Source organism: Cryptomeria japonica, chromosome 5, assembly GCF_030272615.1.
Source record: "Cryptomeria japonica chromosome 5, Sugi_1.0, whole genome shotgun sequence".
NCBI lineage: Eukaryota > Viridiplantae > Streptophyta > Pinopsida > Cupressales > Cupressaceae > Cryptomeria > Cryptomeria japonica.
In genome coordinates this window covers 901699204-901719173 of record NC_081409.1, presented here as the reverse complement: position 1 = coordinate 901719173, position 19970 = coordinate 901699204, and the positions used below count along the sequence as shown (strand labels likewise).

The window sequence follows — 19970 nt, the reverse complement described above, 5'->3', positions numbered from 1 at the left end:
TCATGTCCACGTAGGGGCATGACTTCTACGTGGCTTATGCCACGTAGAGCATGAGCCTACGGGGACATGACCCTTCATTCAATGTTGTTATATATTACTTGCTTCAATCCGAATGAAGCTATATCCTTAACAAAACAAACAATCAGAGAACCATATCGGAATGGGTACCTATCACTCTTTGTTATTTTGATATTATCGAAAAACTATCGCCTTAAAATCTCACACAAATCATATTCAACATTTTCTCTAACCATTCTGAAAGCCACATATACTTTGGTGGACGTACAAGAACCTTCTCAATTCTTGTAATAAACTTTGTACGATATCCCCATTGTTGCATACCTGACGTCTACATCTCTGATAGAATCAATTCTCAAAGCTATTCCATTTGATACTACACCAGTCAAACTATTCACTTCAATATTCTTGACACATTTCAACATCAGCACTTCACTGGTCGCACATAACCCTGTCACAACCTGCATGACTTCCTTCAAAATCAAGTACGGTTTGTCAAGCCATATATACTCACCATGAATCCTGCTAAGAACGATTCTGATAATCTCTTCATCTTCCAACATCAGAAAGCTATTTCAAGTATCCAAACCTTTGTTCCCTAGGGTACCAAATTCATTTTTCAACCTTTGCGACTTGTCGACCAAATTACTTTGCCTGAATGCCCTAATCTTCTTATGATCCTACTCTTCTAAAGCAACATGAATATACTGACAAACATCTTCCTTATGAAACTTGACCATCCACACTAGAAAAAGCTCCAACAAGATCTATTTTCGATGGAATGAAGGCTTTCAACTCATACACAAGCCTAGATTCATTATTGATACAATTTTTGCCATTTTGCCAATTCTCTTCTCTGCAAACCCTTTTCTCACACTTTCTCCTTAATTCGCTTCTTCGCTCTTGTTCGCTTCTCAAATCATAGGTACACAAATGATCATAATCGCCGAAATAAATACTCAAGAATTGGGTCTTCAAAAATTTGATACATTGTTTGTCGAGCCTCTAAAAATTACATCCGAACCACAAGATAACCTCAAAACCTTCGGAAAAACATCACACACATCTGCCATGCTGAGAGGAATCTTAGCATCAAACCAAGAGGGGTCTAAAAATGTTTTCATTGAAGCTTCCCCTTAGACCCTGTAGTCCGAGTCAATTACTGGAAGAGGGAACTACATCCACAATGATTGCCGAACCACCTTTAATATTTCCTTTGGTCTTCTCTTCTGTTTTCTTTACCCACACTGTCTTTCCTTTTCCTTTAGAGTCCACCACATTTTGCGGACAAGCATTCTTTCCTTTACTGCTCTGATGTATATCTTGGGTTAGAAAAGTGTGAACATGTTACAATCTATCTCGGCTCTGACTCGGCAAGGCTGACTCGGCTCGTGACTCGGCTCGAACTCGGTAATGACTCGGCAAAATAAGAAAACCCTTGAAATTTAGAGATTTTTAACGATTTAAAACTTGTTTCATACACCCATTATTGAATTAAGCTTAAAGACACTATAACATCATCAAATAGAAGCTAAATTGATCACATACATAAACATACATCCATCACATGCGTAGAAATGTAAATTGTAGCTGAAGGAATTAGAAAACATAGATATATAGAGTTATAAATGTTGTCCAATGTATATAAAATCCATGACTTCAAATGTTCCCAAACATATATGTAACTGTAAAGTTTAAACAAAAACAAGTCTATGGCTCAGGCTCTGGCTCAGCCTCGTCTATCTGCCTCCTAGAAAGGCGTCTAAGGTAGGTCTTGGATGACTGAGTAGCCATAGTCTCTGCCTGTGATGTGCCAGTTTGAGTAGCCATAGGTGTTGTGCCTGATCGTGTTCTATCCTCCTACTCTGCCATAGCCACAGCCTCAGCCTCTCTATCTGCCTGGTCAACCCACTCAAGGTCCTCATCAGTGAAGACTGGATCGGTGGACTCAGTGAGCCAATCGGACTCGGGGTCGACTTCCTCTAGAGTGATTGGAGAGGAGTCAGCGTCCAAAATCTATCTGGTCCCGAGACGGAGGTTGTAATGATCAAAGACTAGATCATTCAACCTCTCCACAAACAATCTATTTCGCCTCTTCGAGTGGATGTGCTCGAACATGCTCCAGTTGTGCTCACATCCAGAAGCGCTGCATGGCTGGCTCATTATGTGGATGGCAATTTTTTGAAGGTTTGGGGTTGAAGGCCCAAACATTTGCCACCATCTATCTGAGATAAGGAAAAGAAAAAAATATTAGTCTCATTTAAAAAAGGGAAATGGCAAAAAAAATAATTATTAAATGATATGTTTTTTTTGATTTTTTGACTGCACTTTTTTAAGTGACGCCGGCCGGGTCACGACCCTCGGACTCGGCGAGTCAGGGAGTGACTCGCCGACTCAGCGAGTCAGGCGTGTCAGGCCCCCTGACCCGTCCGAGCCCAGGTCAGGGTCACCGTGACCCTGCAGGGGTCACCCGACACGCTAACTCTCGTGACTCGTGTGATTCACGAAACTCTAGTCCTAACACAACATCCAACGTGCAACACCGGACCCAAAGAATACTTCTCACGAAATTACCGAACCATATATCCATAGCCTAAAGCCTGCATTAATCATATTATTGCACAAATGAAAGAGTCCAGACCAAAATAAGCAAGACCTGGACTATCCAAAACACGCTTCCAATTGTCTTCATCGTTACGAACAAGCTGCTATCAAATGAATCAATTTCCAATGCAATCTACCTGTAACCAAACCATAGAACCAATCATATCAACCTCTGATCCAAAACCATATCAACCTATACTTCGACAGCTTCTCAACACTATCCAATACAACAGATGTCCGGACCAGAACATATCTGAACCACACTGTTTGACATCAGTGACAACAAAACATATGTCTGTAACAGTTTCAACCTTTTGCATGGTTTCTATCTCAAGTTTAAGTTCAAGTTCAAGTTCATTGATTTTAATGGAGAAATGTGAAGATATTTGATGAATTCATTTGTTCATAGTCATACCATTTGTAGTTTGTTGATTGCAAATTGTAGTGTATGGTTAGTATGGACCTCATTTTGACATAGTTCTATTGTGGATGTTCATTTGGATTGCACTAGTATTGGGGTTTTGAATGGATGTTTACAATATGGAAATTGTTCACTATCCTTAGAAGATTATATTCTTAGTATGGCATTGTGAGCTATCTTTGGTTAAGTAAAAAGTAGTTCCATAAGGAATTTGTCTATCTAAAACACTATCCATTATCATTATTGTTCATAGGTTCCTAGATTAGATTCTTTGACCCTTATCCTTTTGATCTTTGTTTGGTAGAATTTAAGTTAGTTTAGAAAAAAACATCACCTAAATTGCTACATCGGATGTTCAAGTTCCAACTGCTTTGTAGAAGTGTAAAGCGTAAGTCCCTTTGTGAGAACAAAAAATCACATCATTTCACTGAGACTATCCATTGTAATGTCAAGACCTAACAATAGGAACCTTGGGGTGACCTTATTTAATCATATCTTTAGCATTTGAGGTTTCCTTGCTCAAGAGAGGATAGAGTACCTAGTCTATTTTTTTCTGTGTTGGAGAGTGTCACAATACACACATCAACAAAATTGATGCTAGGAGGGCTGTTCATGTTTAAATCTACCGCAAGTTGGGAACAGTATGAGCTTTCAAGTGTTAAATTTGAGATATGTTAGATCTCTTTTCATATGTTGAAATATCCCCAAAAAAAGTGAAAATTTTGTAAACAAAAAGAAAAAAAAGAAAATCAGAAATCCAAAAAGATTTCTCAATGGATAATAGGCAGCCATTTCATATTTCTTGTCGTCAAGATAGTCATCTGGTTGACATTCCTCAGCTTCATAAAGATTTGAATTCACAATTGCACCTTGGGAATTTGTCTGAGTCATCTACAAGAAAATGTAGGATTCATGAGATCACAGAGCATTTAAAATTTCTGTCAAGAATAGAGTTGGCCTTACAAGGAAAAATCTTCTTTTGGCATATCCCCAATCTAGTGGTGTTCATAGAGCCCAACGATCTCAATATTCTAGAGGCTAGAAATAAAGCTTTCACAAGGTTCAGAAGGACCATTGAGAATCAGTTAAGTATTGATAATGGATTATGCTTAGAAAATATATTGGTAACTTGTTTGGTGTAGGATTTATAACACAATCCATTCAGAATTTACCTATTCATTGTGTGAAAGAGCCATCAACCAGGTCAAAATCTAGTTGGGATTATCAGGGCCTTCAGGGGAATGCGTTGTAGACAAAATCTGGAGAACATACCTTGCAGCTGAGAAGTAAGTCATAACAGCAATTTAAAGAACAACGGAAGAGCATATTGCTGCATATTATTAATTTTTCTTTGGATTTAATTTTCTATGGCTTTCAATAGAAGCCACATGCCCATGCTATTTATTTATAGCACTACCTACCACTGCCTACATAGCATTATGTGACACACCATGGAATTTATACAAAATAAATTATAATTGATTTATATTACATAACCAAATATGTTCTGTTTAGGAACACAACAGCTTGTCTATGTCTTCTTATTCTATTACAAGTTGTTCCTCCCATTCATTATGCCCCAAATCCCAAGATGTATCATTTCATCATTTAGCTCTTGTTTGGGTGGTAGTTGTCCATCAGTTTCACCTTAATTCAATTTAACTTTGGCTTGATCGACTAGTGAAGGTCGAGAGCCTGCATAACCAACTACTAACTACTGTAGTATAGCCCCCCCAATTATAGAGAATTCTCCTCTCCCCAGCTATCTATCTATCTATCTATCCTTCAACGGAGGGATGCTTGCTCGACTATAGACTGACTATAGACTGGAGGATATAGATAGTGGGGAGCTTACTCTATCTAGTTAGGGGATCACTAAGATGGATGGGGATATAGGCTTCCTACCTGTTGTGACGTTTTCACACATCGCCCCATTGCAAATGGGGACCCCCTTCTTTTTAGGCCCTCCCGGTTTTTTGGCTTGTGTTTTTGCGGTCTTTTCGTAGGAGTCTTGTCAATCTCTCTGCCTTGCAAGTGTTTGGGGGTCATATTGATTAAATCTGCTTTTTGTTTGAGCAAATTCGGCTAAGTCTAGGACTTGTTTTGTGAATTTTAGGGTTTTTGCCTTCTGTCCTAGAGTTTAGGGGTTTCTATTAGGGTTTTGGAAAAACTGAACATACAACTGGAATTAGGACCCTTCAAGGAACCTCCCAGTAAAATTTGAGCCAAAACGGAGCAACTTTCTATTTTTAGAAAGTTCCTATTTTTTAGGGATTTTACCGAGTCTCAGATTGGTCTAATTTTGCCAAAAATTAAACTTACTATTTTTAGTAAGTGCTTTTCTGACCTATTTTGCCCAAACCTTGACATTTTGAAACACTTACTATTTGGGAGAATCTATTTTTGGCAGGATCTTCATAGGAAAACACTGAAAGCTGAATATCTCCGAAGACGCTGAAGACTGAATGTTCTTGAAGACCATTTCTAAATCCGAAAAAGTCAGAAGGCAGACAAGTTGGATCAAAAATGGTTAAGTTTGGAACTTCTATTCCAGAAGAGGAAAGCATGCAAAATCATCCAAGTCCAGAAATTCACATCAATCCACCAATGTCATCCTGATCCGAAAATGGCCTGAAATTTGACTACGTCTGGAAATTTGGAAGATCTTCCAAAATCCAAAATTTGCATTATGATTCCTATGGACTTGAAACCACTCTCAAACATCTTGACAATATATATGAAATATAACTTAAAGTATAAGTATATTTCATATCTATTTCCTGACGAAGAGCTTGGAACTTGTGAAAAAAATCCACCTCTCCATGGACATGGCCAAAATGCACCCAAGTCAGGGTTGGGGCGCTGAAACCAAGAATGAATTCAAAAGTGGAAAAATCCACCTCTCCATGGACATGGCCAAATTGCGCCCAAGTCAGGGCTGGGGCGCTAAAACCAAGAATGAATTCACAAGTGGAAAAATCCACCTCTCCATGGACATGTTGAAAATGCGCCCAGATCTGGGCTGGAGCGTTGAAACCAGGAAGGCATTCACAGGAAGAAAATCCATGAATCCATGGGCATGATGAAAATTTCACCTGAGCTAAAACAATTGGAGTTTCGCCTTAAGGTATGGAATCCAAGGAGTCAAGGAGGAATAAAAAGAAGAATTCCCCTTGGGCGAATTTTCAGTTATGCTATTTTTAGACATCAAACCTCGGCCAAATATGGAAATTTTTATAGATTCAGAATTGTGGCAGAATTCCCCATCCAATGAACCTGGCTCCGAAATTTTAGGAGGATCCCTAAAAAATAGGGATGTTGAAAAAGAGACATGGACAATTCACAAAGTAATGGAAATTCCTTCCTTCAAGACATAATTCAAGGAAAGGTGAAAAATTGACAAAGTGTTGGAAATTCCTTCCTTCATGACAGAGTTCCTGAAAAACGTGAAAATTTGGCTAAGTGTTGGAAATTCCTTCCTTCATGATGGAATTCTTGGAAATGTGTAAATTTGGCTAAGTGTTGGAAATTCCTTCTTTCAGGACAAAATTCCAGGAAAGATGAAAATTTGGCTAAGTATTGGAAATTCCTTCCTTCGGGACAAAATTCCAAGCAAGGAAGAAATACACCCAAGGATGAATTGAACATAAAATTTCTAAGGCAAGGAAGGAATTGGGGATGAATTGAACAAGAAACTTCCCCTCCAGGGAAAAATTTGAAAAATCCATGCTTGGGCATCAAATCACATCCAAATTTCAAATTTTTTATAGATTTGGATTCGTAAGAGAATTTTCTCTCTCCTGGACCGCGGAACCCTAATTTGGAAATTTTCCTAAAAAATAGGAAATGTGCAGAATTGATGAAAAACCTTCTTTGAGCAAGGAAAGTTGAAGAGACTTCAAGAAAATTCTTCCTGAATCGAATTTTCCTTCTCCAACAATTCCAGATGTGCAGGAGCGGATATACAACAGCGGGGTCCACTTGCATGGCGAGGATCTATTGTACACGGGGCAGTAGAGTGGCGCATTCATTACCAGAATATTTGACCAAATGGCGACCTGGTCATTGCATGTTGAATTTATGGCAGATTCCTTTTGCATGCAGCCGCCGCATGTGGAAATGATGGAGCATTTATGACATAATGGGGTGATTTTTGCATGGACGAATATTCAACGCATGTTGGGCGAATTTGAAGGAGGTGGTGCATTTAATGCGCAATGGATGCTATTTTGGGTACTTTTGAATTAATTGTATGGGCATGATGGGTTATTAATTGGAGATTCCCACCTTGTTGCATCTTGAGTGGAGAATCTTTTAGGGAAAACCCTAATTAGGGTTTTGCATGTAGCCAGGGCTTGAAGCCTATATAAGGGGTGACCCCCCTCATTTGTAAAAGGAGGGAGCTTTGTATGAAATTGTTGCGATAAGTTTTTGAGAAAATAATACTAAAACATTGTTCTCTGATGGTGTCCACTTAAATTATTTTTTCAAAGCTTGCATGGTTTCACCTTCCTCACTTAGAGTAGAAGTAGTGTAGTGCTTTGATTTCAATGGAGAATGTAATGTGGTGTTTTGATGAATTTCCATGGTTCATACTTTTTGCATCTTGCTGATTGTAAGTTGCAGTGTAAAGTTAGCCTGAACCCCCTAAATTTATGCTAAGTTCGATTGTGGATGGTTGTTTGGATTGCGTCGTTTTTGGGTATTCAAATGTACTTTCTCAATCCAAAAATCCACTAGCATCCCCAAAAGATTGCATCGGTTCTTGCGGAGTTGTAGTTGATCTTGGCGAAGCGGAGCTTGGTTTATTTGGAATTTGTCCACCAAAGCACTATTCATTGTTATCACTGCTCTTAGGAGTAGATTTAGATCCTTCTGAACCCTTTCCCTTTTACTTTCAATTCATTTTAGTCTGTTCAAAGCAGCAGCATCGTAGAATTGCCATATCCGATGATGGAGTTCCAGCCACAGCAAAGAAGTGAAAGAATGATGCAAACGTAAGGCCCCTTGGATTATCAGCAAACATATCAGCCAACTGAGTCACGTCCACACATTGAAGGAACCTTGGAGTCGATTGTTTGAACTTCTTGCAATCTTAGCATACAATCGCACTTTGATCAAGAGAGAGTGAAGTGACCATCAGGCAACTTTATTCTGTGTTCGACGCTGTCATAAAAAACACGTCAACACTACCTACCTCAGCAAGTGATGTTACTCCCCTAGCACATACTCCTTTATTTATTTGTGCTCATCCGTGGATGATCTTATTCCAGCTCCAGCAGTTCTAGTTCCAGTTCCAGTTCTAGTCTTAGTGGGCGAGGTATCATTCATTATTAAGGTTTGGATGCCGGGGCCCCTACTATCTATAGGGGGATCATTGATAAAGACAGAAAACCTAACTAAGTTGCCGAATTGGGTACGGGAATGGGAACGGGTACGTGGGTATAAAATGCCAGTACAGCAAAATTTTTTGGGAGTTGGGTACACTTTTTGTATGTTCATAGAAAAATAATATATGTGTGTGTGTGTGCGTGTATACATACATATGTGTGTGTGTAGCTAGAAAAAAAATGAAGTTTAGAATGTCATATACTGATACATATGCTAAACAAAACCATTACAAATTTCAAATTTTGAACATAACATACTAATTTAAATTCAGTTTTCAATATCAAAAAGATCAAACTAGAATCACTAAACATTTCAGAAACATTTGGGAAACTAAGATACATGAACCCTGGACGCACCCACAGGAGATTCGTTTTAGAATCTGATTCTGGTATGTTTTGTACCCGGAATTGCCTGAAAAATCCCATGATTCAGCAACTTAGCAATTTAAAGAACCAAGGATTTATGGCTTATTGCACTGTTATTTGCAAGGTTAGTTTATTTAAATATATATTTTAATGATGTTCTGTATTTGTTAATAATAACATTGTATCCTTCAGTTTGATAGGGTTATAAAAGAATCTGGAAGCAAAGACAAGCTTCGTAATGTTGTTGATTCAGCACTAGAAGGTGACTATCCAATTGATGAGGTTGAAAAGGTATGCCTTTGTGTTGTGCATGGAATTCCTTTCCTAATTTTATGAAGTTCAACTTCATTTTTTCCTAGAATTCTTGGCCAATAAGTAATAAATCGAGTAGAAAAAAGCAATATAGCAAGAGTTGTAATGCATTGAGATTTCCCTAATTACTAAATTTGCATGACCTGTAGATGATACAACTTGCTGTAGCATGCACACAAGAGAACCCTGAGTTAAGACCTACTATGCGAACAGTTGTTGTAGCCCTGATGACACTGCTTTCATCTAAAAATGAAGGTTCCAGCAGTCCTATATTCCAGGTTTAAGAGTTCTTTTCTTGGTTGAGGTGGACCTTTGTAGATCTATGTTTCTTTCTCTTTGCAATTCAAAATTTCCAGTCCTTTTGGTATCTACTTGATTGCTACAGCTATACAAGAAAGCTGGCTTATTTTACTGGGAATTTCACCATGTTAATTTTGCTAGATGTAAAATAAGTTATATGTTCAATATACAAAAGCAATTTTGTAGATTCAAATTATTGTCCTCGTTAATGATTCATTACCAATTATTTTGTAGAACTTAAAGCCATGATTGGGCTCAAATATATTTCAAGAAAAAAGGTATGTGCTGTCTCAAAGAATATTGACTTTATCAGGAAAAGGACTTACTAGTATCTCGTGGAAGAATTGGAAGAATTCCTCGCATAATATTATTCAAGTTTCAATTGTATATTTCCCACATCTCATAAGTATCGTTTATATTCATTATGATTACTCATATATTTATGGACTGTATTGCACTAGTGGATACACTTATTCAGTATGGTTTACCATTTGATTTCAGACTGAAATCTTTCTTTATTTTTAGGATTATCCGTCAAAATCCTGAAAGTATTGGTTATCATCCTTGTCTGCATAGGCAGAGAAATAGTGTTGCCCTTTAAATTTTGAGACACTATATCATAGGTAATTTAAAACTATTTTGTAGGTGATTAACTTAAATTTTTTCTTGAAGTTACAATGTTTTTTAGCTATCGTTCAATTAAATTGTGTTTCATGTACTCAAATCTTGCTAGATGATCCATGCATTTGTATGAACTAAACCTTAATTTTGTTTGGCATGAGTGTGTGAAGGAAAGCTTGATTTTATTTTGCATACATCAACAGAAGGTTTCTATAATTGGCATGTGCTGACAAAACCTTAATACTGATTCTTGGTGTGGCATATTGTGAAATATTTGTCTCTGAAGTATGGAGGAGCTGCACGATACGCTACTTGTGCTTTGGTATTGATTTTCTTTCTTTTCACAGCATCTTTATATTGTTCTATCTGCCTCTCATTTTTTAGATTATCTGATCTTTAAAGATATCTAGGAGTATTGTATTATTATTTCCGTTACTAACCTCAAAACTGCAAAAGAAAATCCCCAAAACAACTTCTACAAATATGACATTTCACATTCATAGTCATACCTTTCATAGTAGCAAAACAACCCTCTTGCATGTCTTGCTCTTGGACCCATTAGTGCCTATGCCTGATAAACTTCATTTTTTATATTATATGTGTAATGTCCCCATTTTCGGCCCAGGCATTTGGAGAAGAAATAATCTAATTAATTAAATTAAATTGTCTAATTAATGCTTTTTAGGCAACTTGTATTAAATTAATTATGTTCTGAAGTTGAATATTTTATTTTTATAGAGTGACTTTACTTGGGGCCAAAAAGTAAAATATTAGAAAATCACTTGAAAGGATTAATATTTAACAAAGCGTATATGATTTCCAACCAACAAACATAACAAAAACAAATTACGAAGTGTGCGTGCCAAGTGTTTAGAATGTTAGCTAAAAAAAACAGCAATTTTCGAAGTTGAGAACAAATTTTTTTGGATAGGCATTTTACAGTGACACCAAAGCTACACTTCCTGCCAGCTTGCCCAGGAACCAACATGTTGCAGAATTTTCAAATGCATGATATTATGTGTTAGTGTTCAATGGATTGCATGGCAGAGGTTTATCTTATAGAAGACCATAGAGCAAGGTTCTTGACAGCTTGTAGGAGAGAGAACATGTTGTGGCAACGTAAATTCTTACCCAAGGATGAAGATGTAGCTTCTATCCAATAGGTATTGATAAGAATCAAAAAGAAAAAATGGACCATGAACAAGAGGACACAAAACTGATAATCGGTATAAACGGGCCTTATAAAGTACATAGGAAGGTCATGAAAGAAAGAAGAAGAGAATAAGGTTGCCAAAGAGAAAAATAAAATGTACTTAGAAGGGTCAAAGTGAGAATCTTATAAAATGTACTTAGGAGGGTCAAAGTGAGTATCTTTAGTACGAAAGATCAAATTTTATTCCAAGACATCTCCTTCCAGCCAATAGAAGAGTTTTTCCATTGCAAGGAAGAATGATGACATAAAAAATGAACTCAAAAGAAGAAATCTTTGTGTGTCTTATGCAAAGGAACTTGGGAGTCTAGCCATTGATGCAAGAATAAGGAAGAGAATTTGTTAGAGGAAGAATTAGAACTCACAGAAGGAGAGACTGAAAAAGAGAAGAAAAAACAAAGAGGGAAATGAGTACTTGAGTTGCCATTAATATGACGAGTCAAAGGTTGATGAATGCATGAAATTCCCCAGTAATAAGGAGAATGTTACTAAACAAGAAGATTGCCAAATTGCTCTACTAGACATTTTAATAGAGGAGTATGCTAAATTTGAGCTTGCTGAAAATTTCAAATCAACAACTAATGATGAAGTTAATTTTTCAAGTGCATGTGCAACTGAAGAGTATATGAGTCTTCCTAAAAGATTTGAGTTTGAAGCAAATGATAACTGCAAAATTAAAGGTATGGTATTTTATGTTGATTTGTTGATTTAGTATAATGCTGTCCTACCATCTATTCAAACCAATTGCATTGAAACATTTAGAGGTAGCTGTTTTTGGAAGTACAAATGAAGACAATTCAGAAATTTGGTCGTGTCAAGTGACAAATCCCTTGGCTGATTTTGATCAAGGCCTAGTGAAATTACAAGTTTTGAAGAACCAAATGTTGGTCACTAAAAAACAAGTTGTGCAAACCTTAACACGTTTTGATAACGCACACCAATTAGTTGAAGACCTTTGGAAGGTTCAAGTTGAAGAGAGACAAAAAGGTTTAATGATTGGAGCTACTTTTATTGAATTTGTAAACTATCAAATTTGCCTTAAAAAAAAAAAGGCATCAAATTACTTGCATTTGCTTTTAGATAGAGACCATGCTTTTAGTATAATGCTGTCCTACCATCTATTCGAACCAATTGCATTGAAACATTTAGAGGTAGCTGTTTTTGGAAGTACAAATGAAGACAATTCAGAAATTTGGTCATGTCAAGTGACAAATCCCTTGGCTGATTTTAATCAAGGCCTAGTGAAATTACAAGTTTTGAAGAACCAAATGTTGGTCGCTAAAAAACAATTTGTGCAAACCTTAACACGTTTTGATAACGCACACCAATTAGTTGAAGACCTTTGGAAGGTTCAAGTTGAAGAGAGACAAAAAGGTTTAATGGTTGGATCTACTTTTATCGAATTTGTAAACTATCAAATGTGCCTTAAAAAAAAAGGCCTCAAATTACTTGCATTTGCTTTTAGATAGAGACCATGCTGTTTAGTTTGTGATGAAGATTATAGGGTTTCTCGCTTGCAAGACATGGAATTTCTAGATGAGCACAAAATGCATTCAATCACCTTAAATCATATCAACAAGGCATGAGTCGCAGTTACAATCATAAGGTGAAACCTTTGCACATTTGAGGTGGGTGGCTTGGTCCTTAGAGAAAACCCAAAACATCAGCAAGATAGAGAGAAAAGGGGCAAGTTAAAACCAAATTGGCATGGACCTTACGTCATCACAACAATTTATGGCTCAAGTGCATATCAGTTTTCGATGCTGGAAGGAGATCCATTGGATGATCGGATCAACGACATGTACCTTCGTAGGTTCTACACATAGCTTTTTAGGGAACGCTATTGAAAAATACAAAAAAAAGTTGAAAAATATTTAAAAAATACAACAAAAAGATTCGATTTGCTGTTGAACTTACACAAACACGCAAAATTAAAGCTATATATGCTCACAACTCAATTACACATGTTTGCAAAATTGTTTCACATGAAAGGTTTTAGATTTTTTGAATCTTTTTTCAAGGATCACACTGTTGTTTTCACAACTTACATTAATAAAAAATGACAACACATTCAAAGACTTGAACTATAGATGCCCTTCTTGAAATAATGAGACAAAAATGAAGGATTTTTTTATATAAAATCACAAAATCCTAATCAAAACACTCACATGCAACTTTCAAACAAGAAAATATTTGAGAAAGAACTAAACTTATTTATATTAAAAAGCAGGATTCACTTGCATTATAAGATTGAAAATGTTTACAAAATAATTGAAATTCTCATGAAATGAGTTACAGAGTATTTCTTTTGCTGCTACAACAAAGACAACTGAAAACTAAAGAAAAAGAAGCAGAACTTTGACTTATATTAAGAGAAGGCTCTTGTTTGAAATTTGAATTCTTTGGCTCGCTTTTGCCTTGATGTCCCAGTTCTGTATCTTGATTAAAAGTTATTGGTTGAGTGGAATCCAAGAGGAGATGAGGTGGCTCCAACTAACTGCAACTATTCCTTGAAAATAAGTGTTTGATTTGAAACAAACTCCAAATTAGGATCAAAATGACTTTTGAATTTCAAAAGTCAGTTACTTGGGCGAATGGGCTTGAAAATCCCACAAAAAAGGTTTAAAACTGAATGAAACTTGTAGATATCTGCCTAGAAATCCTCTTTGACTATTGTACAACCCATATGGGCCTTCAAATCAGGTGTAAGATTGTTGATTAGGCCTTCAAATCCTCTTCAAATTTTTGAATTCCTCTTTGGTCGACCCCTTTTGAAATTGGAATCCCTCATGCTGATGTAAATTGAAAATATGCACAAACACCTTTTATACTGACACCTCACTCCTTAATATCAGGAACATTGATGATAATTCAAACTTGACCATTGTCCTCTATTTGCATCCTATCATTGTTGTCTCTCTTTGCTTGTAATGTCACCATTCTCAACTTTGGCTTGGATGTCTTCATGATCACCTTAAAACTGACTCAAGTTTATTATGATACAATGATATGGTTGTAATAGTAATGATATGATTTGTACCAACTTGATCCATGCATGGGCAGGCTGCTATTGTCATCTTGTTACATCTCTAGTATAATAATATCATCATTATTTTGCCTCATACCTTTGACTGCATTTCCTAGGATTGCATTTATCTTACCATAACAGTGGATTGCTTCTGTGAGAGTGCCCTTTCCCTCTTTTAGCTCAAGATCCTTAACGTACTACCTTATGAGGCGTCTATCTTATCAATGACTTCTCTAAGAAGTATTACCCTTTCCCTATCAATACTCTATTATTTCTTCATGTGATTTTGGTTGTTAAATGTTGTAGGGTTGCTACAGGTCTCTTCCACAGTCCATATAACTACAAACTAAGTTGTCTCTCACAATCCATAGGACTAGCATAAAGCTCCTTTATCAATGGTTGACCTTCAAAACAAAGAAGAGAACTGTTATCTTTCAAACACTCATCATCTTCATGATAGAAATTTCTCTTTGGGGACTGCTTTGGTCATATATGAGCCTACTCTTGTTCACTATCTCTATCTTTTAGTCATTGGTAAGGATAGCATTTTATGATCCCGGGTCTTTTTCATATAATGACCAAGGACTTCTGAGACTTGATATCTACCCTCCATCTTCTTTGCACTCATTGTCTTGATAGTGACTGATCCTTAGAGATGAACCCATAACTGCACTCTTTGTTGCTATAAGACAATTAATATTTTTCACACATGGCATTGTCAAATATTCTCTAATACCCATTGTCTATGACTATCCAAAATCTATTTTGTAAGACAGTGAGTAGATGTTTGTGTCTATACTAATCTCTTTTGAAATGTCATGGAGGCCTGAAGATGTTGCTCTTATTGCTTGATGACTATGTTTATGACTATTATTATCTATTCCACTTTTAAAAGCCTTGGTTTGAGGTTTGTCTCTTTTTATCATTGTCTTGTGATTGTAACCCTTGAGGTAATTGTCTCTAATTCTTGTGTACTTTGGCTCTTCATTCAATGTTTTTGTAGATGCTCAAGACTGTCCTATTATTCATACTGTATTTTAGTAGATTTGCACTTATTGGTTACATATCTATATACCATCAATCCTCATTGTATCATCTAGATCTACAAGCACTATTTTTTTACAGTGACTAATTGCTACAATCCCTCATTGTTCCAAAGTATTCAGCCTACTGTCCCATGTCATTGATCATTTTAGAACCGTTGCTTATGGAGTAGACTTGTGTTGGTATGGACCATTCTTAAAGCTATCACAAAGGTTATCTTTGAACCCCTTGAAATTTACTTCACTCTTTACCAATTTTTTTAAAGGACAGTCAAAGCCCCTATCACTTTCTTCTTAGCAACAGTGTTTTATCTCTGTTCTAAAACAGGACTGTCTTGATCCCAGTGCTTCCTTAGGTCAATGTCTTTTGAAAGGGCTTACATCTCTATTGCATGCTTGTGCCTTCAGGCCTAACCATTGTCCTAAATGGGATGTTTCTTTCAGATTTCGTTCTTACACTTGCTATAAAGGTTAATATCTTGATATCCCATGGCCATACCCATTGTCTTACTGATCATGATATGGCTAAATATTTCATTTGGTTGTTGCAACTGAACTGTGATCCACAATTGCAACTTTGTAAGTCTTTCCTACTACTCAAACACATTCCATGCATGATCTTCAAGATCAACCATGCTCGAAACATGATTGTGATAGTCATTTAGTACCTACTTGCTTCTTTGGACTATAAATGAATCATTGTTCATCTTTGATCCCTTGACTGTTATGAATGCTGCAAAACTTTGTTGCAATGGTCTATGGTCTACCCTTTATTCTCTAAGCCTACTTCTCTTTTAATAAAAATAGAGAGTTTGTCTCTGTCTTCAAACTATCTCAAAATTCTGTACATGATAGTTTGTTTGCAAACTGCTATAGAACCTTGAATATGCTCCTAGATCTCTCATTTACGTTTCCACAATGATTACTAAATATCTTTGCTATCCATAATAGTCATTTCTTTGATTATAGAAACCATATCTTTATAAAACAATCAAAACTTCTCTTTGCGGGTATGTGCACAAAGATGGTGGTCAGAAAAGTGGACATCACCTAAAAAAAACATGCAACAACAAGCAGTGTATATGCGGTATTAAAATTTGAAATCACTGAGTACGCGCTTAGGTCCATTGTCCTCGAGCCTAAAGAAAAGATACCACGTGCGTGCTGTTAGTCCCTAAATGTTTGCAAGCCCAACAATATTTTTTGGCGCCCTATATGCGCTACTAGGCCTTAAAAATGTTATCAGCAAACTAATAGGTTCAGTACCTCGTAAATGCTATTTGCAATACAAAAAAAGTGAAGGAAAAGGGAGAGAGAGAGAGAGAGAGAGAGAGAGAGAGAGAGAGAGAGAGAGAGAGAGAGAGAGAGATGATTGCCCAAAGCCCACCACAAGAGGAGTGTGGTGGAGGGATGTGTTGATGTGTATTTTGTACACTGCCTAACACAGAATAAAATACCCAAGGGTACCTTATCCTCTCTTGAATAAAGCCTCTGATTGCTGAAGATGTCGCAAAAAAGGATCAATCAGGATGACTCCAAGGTTCTTTGATGTAGGGTCTCTACGTGTGGATAAGCACCAGTGGTCGTTGTGAATGCTGTTTCATCAAGAGGCCTTACGTTTCCGTTATTGCAGGAACAGGATTTCCTAAAACTAACAAGTTCTCAAAAAGATCAAAAGGTAAGGTTTGCAAGAGATGAATTCTAATCTAATCCTAGGAATGACTCAATGTAGGCTAGACTTGGTAAGATTCTACCAATTTCAGTATTGCCAAGGGATAACAACTCTACTGAAGTTGATGCGATCTTCTAAGGTGACTATTGATTTTTCAATTCATCAAGAATCATAGACACTACCATGGAGGTACATATCAATAGTTCAATAATGACTGAAGGTTTAAGTAATCAAAATATCTCCAGTTGACCACACAAGGCGTTCTTACAATCAGCAAGAAGCTAGTGGTTTGGAACGTGAATCTCACCAAAGATCAAGCCCAACACTTAGTCCTTCAAATTTAAATACTACTTCGACCAAGAATGATTCAAGAAAGTAAGCAACCACGAAAGTAGCCACAAGATTTGCAATAAAACACCATAACTTCAATATTTTATTAATCTCAAAGCCAAAATAGACAACAATTGCTTGAAATTCTCTCTTCAAAACTCAATCTTGCTACAAAATAACTTTCTTCTCTCCAAAAGCTCTAATTCTATTCTGCTATTCTCTATCTATACTCTAATTTCTAATGACAAAATGAAAATGAATGAGGGTATATATAGCATCCTCAATTACAATGAACGGCCCAGATCAAAAGAAGATCAACGACTGAGATTTTGACACCTAAACCCTAATTAGGGTTTATTACAAAATGTTCCCCTTTTATTGAACAATATTAAATGCATAGCCAAATATTTAATTGGCACAAAAATCTAGGAAACATAGACCAATGATAATTAAGGTGCCACATCATCTATAACAATCTTTCTTCTAGAACCTTGTTCCCTTTCCAATGCTCCTTCTTAGCATATGCAGTGAATCTAGACACAATTCCCTCGATCTCAGCAATAGGAATCTCTGGAAGATTCCTCATTCGTTCCTCCAAGTGGATGACCTGATCGAAAGCCTTGAGAAGAGCTATGTCCCATCCAGGCTCGAGTTCTTTGATTTTCTCAATCAGGAGCATAGTAGCGAACATTTGATCCCTTTGCTCATCTGTGATAGCATTCTCATCTTTGCAAAAGATGACCTTGACCTTCTCCAACTCTTGAAGATTCACATCTGTCTCATCTTCAATCCTCCTGCCAAGAATAGAACATAACACCTCAAACACCTTGTCCTGAATTGGATGGATGACCTCTTCAACTTGATTGCATTTCGTACTAATGTCTTCGAAAAGAACTTCCTTCATCTGAAGTAGAGTTGACCACTGGAGTAAATTATGAGCTCCTCCATCCATTATCTTTTCTTGTGCTAAGATCTTCCTTGGTGTTTGCCTGATTACTTGCAGAACAGGAATGATAACATCTCTAGTGTGGGCAAAGGCGGCTACTGTTATCATTAGGTTGTGAATGATCTCAAGGACCTGGATAGCTTGATGGGTAGTCTGCATCATTCTTGTTGCGAACTCAATGGTAACAGTATGAGATTTGTCAATCCAAGAGCTCATAAGCTGGACCAAGCTCTTAACTCTTTCTGCCTCACCAACTGATTCAAGGGGAAGTGCTTGCACAGGAGATACTGCTGGATCCTGACGTCTCAAAGGCTGATTGAGATGGCTAAAGTAGCCTCTCCAAGCACCGATCTCTCGCTCAAGCTTTCTATTCTTTTCCATTTCCACTTTAAGCTTGTCTTTAAGTGCCTCAAATGAATCAGTTGCCTCATCCAGTGTCTGCTCGGCTGTGAGTGGACCAAGTTCAAATGTTTCTACATCATACTCTTCTGCAAGGATTTCGCCTTCGTACTTGTCCACTGTCGGTGTAGCTATCTGCAACTTCCTGGATCCTGTCTCATCTCTGATCATCTTGGACATTTTGGTGGCCTTCTTCCTTTCTGTTACTCCCTGAGAATTTCCAACAAGGCTTTCTAAATCAATCACATTATCTTCGTCTTCGATCACAATCACCTTTGTTAGCCTCTCCTTTAACCAATCTGGAATGGCGGACCTTGTCTCTCTGACTTGTATCTCTTTAGGCAATGGTTCTTCTTCTCGGAGAGGAGATGTCACTTCATCGCTATTCTTGTCTTCATGTAGCTCATTAACTTGAGGAGATTGACTTGATGAACGTTGAGACGCCTGCCCTTCTACGTGTGTATCATTCTGTACCATTGATTCCATCGATTCCTCAACTTCAAGTACCCTCTTCTCTTGTCCTTGACTTGTCCTTTTTTCATGTCGGGAAGATGTGCCAGATGAGTGATCTCGATGGGCCTCTTGCTTCTTCTTGGAGGGTTCCCTTTTCTCAGGTCTTTCTTTCCTCTTCGCGCTTCTAGGATGAGGATTGCCTTCACTTACGCATCTCGGGTGAGGATTGTCTTCATTTGTGCTCCTAGGATGAGGATTGCCTTCGCTTGTGCTTGCTCCTCCTTCCCCTGGCCTTTCCTCCAAAGTAAAAGTCATAGGTATGTTTTGTTCTCTCAACTTTTGGTGTTGCACATCAACCCATCTGCGAGTACAAGACAAAACTGGACCCATCAAAGCTCTCAAGTCTGTAATCTCAGGCTCGTTCCAATCTATCTTTACTGCTTTGTCTTCTCGGTCATAAGATGATTGGAGATGTCTGCCACTGTCCTGAGCTTGATCAGCCACTCTGTAAACTTTGCATTTCCTGAGGAGATCCAAAGGTATCCTGGAATGCATCTTTCTTTTCACTTCTAAATCATCTAAGAGATTCATCAAAAAGTCCTCTATCTGAAATTCGTGCTTGTACTTTCTACCAACTGTTTCCTCTATATATCCATAAGGATCAAAGTTCTCTCTCAAGGCAAAGAACGAAAATGAGTATAAGGCCAATTCTTTCTCTGCATCATCCATGGCTAGAGCATTAGGACATACCTCAACTGAATTCCCTAGTATGATAGGCACACGAATTCCATTTCCATGCCTGTGTCTGAATGCCTTTGCATAAGCTGCCAACTGTCTAGTCACCTCAAGTAACACTA

At 37.3% G+C, this 19970-nt stretch overlaps 1 protein-coding gene across 3 annotated transcripts in view; it reads left to right on the top strand.

Moving 5' to 3' along the window:
• LOC131034672 (chitin elicitor receptor kinase 1) overlaps positions 1 to 10071 on the top strand; it is a 175772-nt gene extending 165701 nt beyond the window's left edge. For 2 of the 3 annotated variants that reach the window (XM_057966244.2, XM_057966243.2), the window contains 3 exons: positions 8992 to 9090; positions 9261 to 9389; positions 9646 to 10071. In XM_057966244.2, the coding sequence (XP_057822227.1) occupies positions 8992 to 9090; positions 9261 to 9389; positions 9646 to 9660 (243 nt within the window). In that variant the 3' untranslated portion in view covers positions 9661 to 10071. Of the gene's footprint in view, positions 1 to 8991; positions 9091 to 9260; positions 9390 to 9645 lie in introns of those variants that run through there. The other variant, XM_057966245.2, reaches the window with a different exon arrangement.
• The last annotated feature ends 9899 nt before the right edge of the window (positions 10072 to 19970 follow it).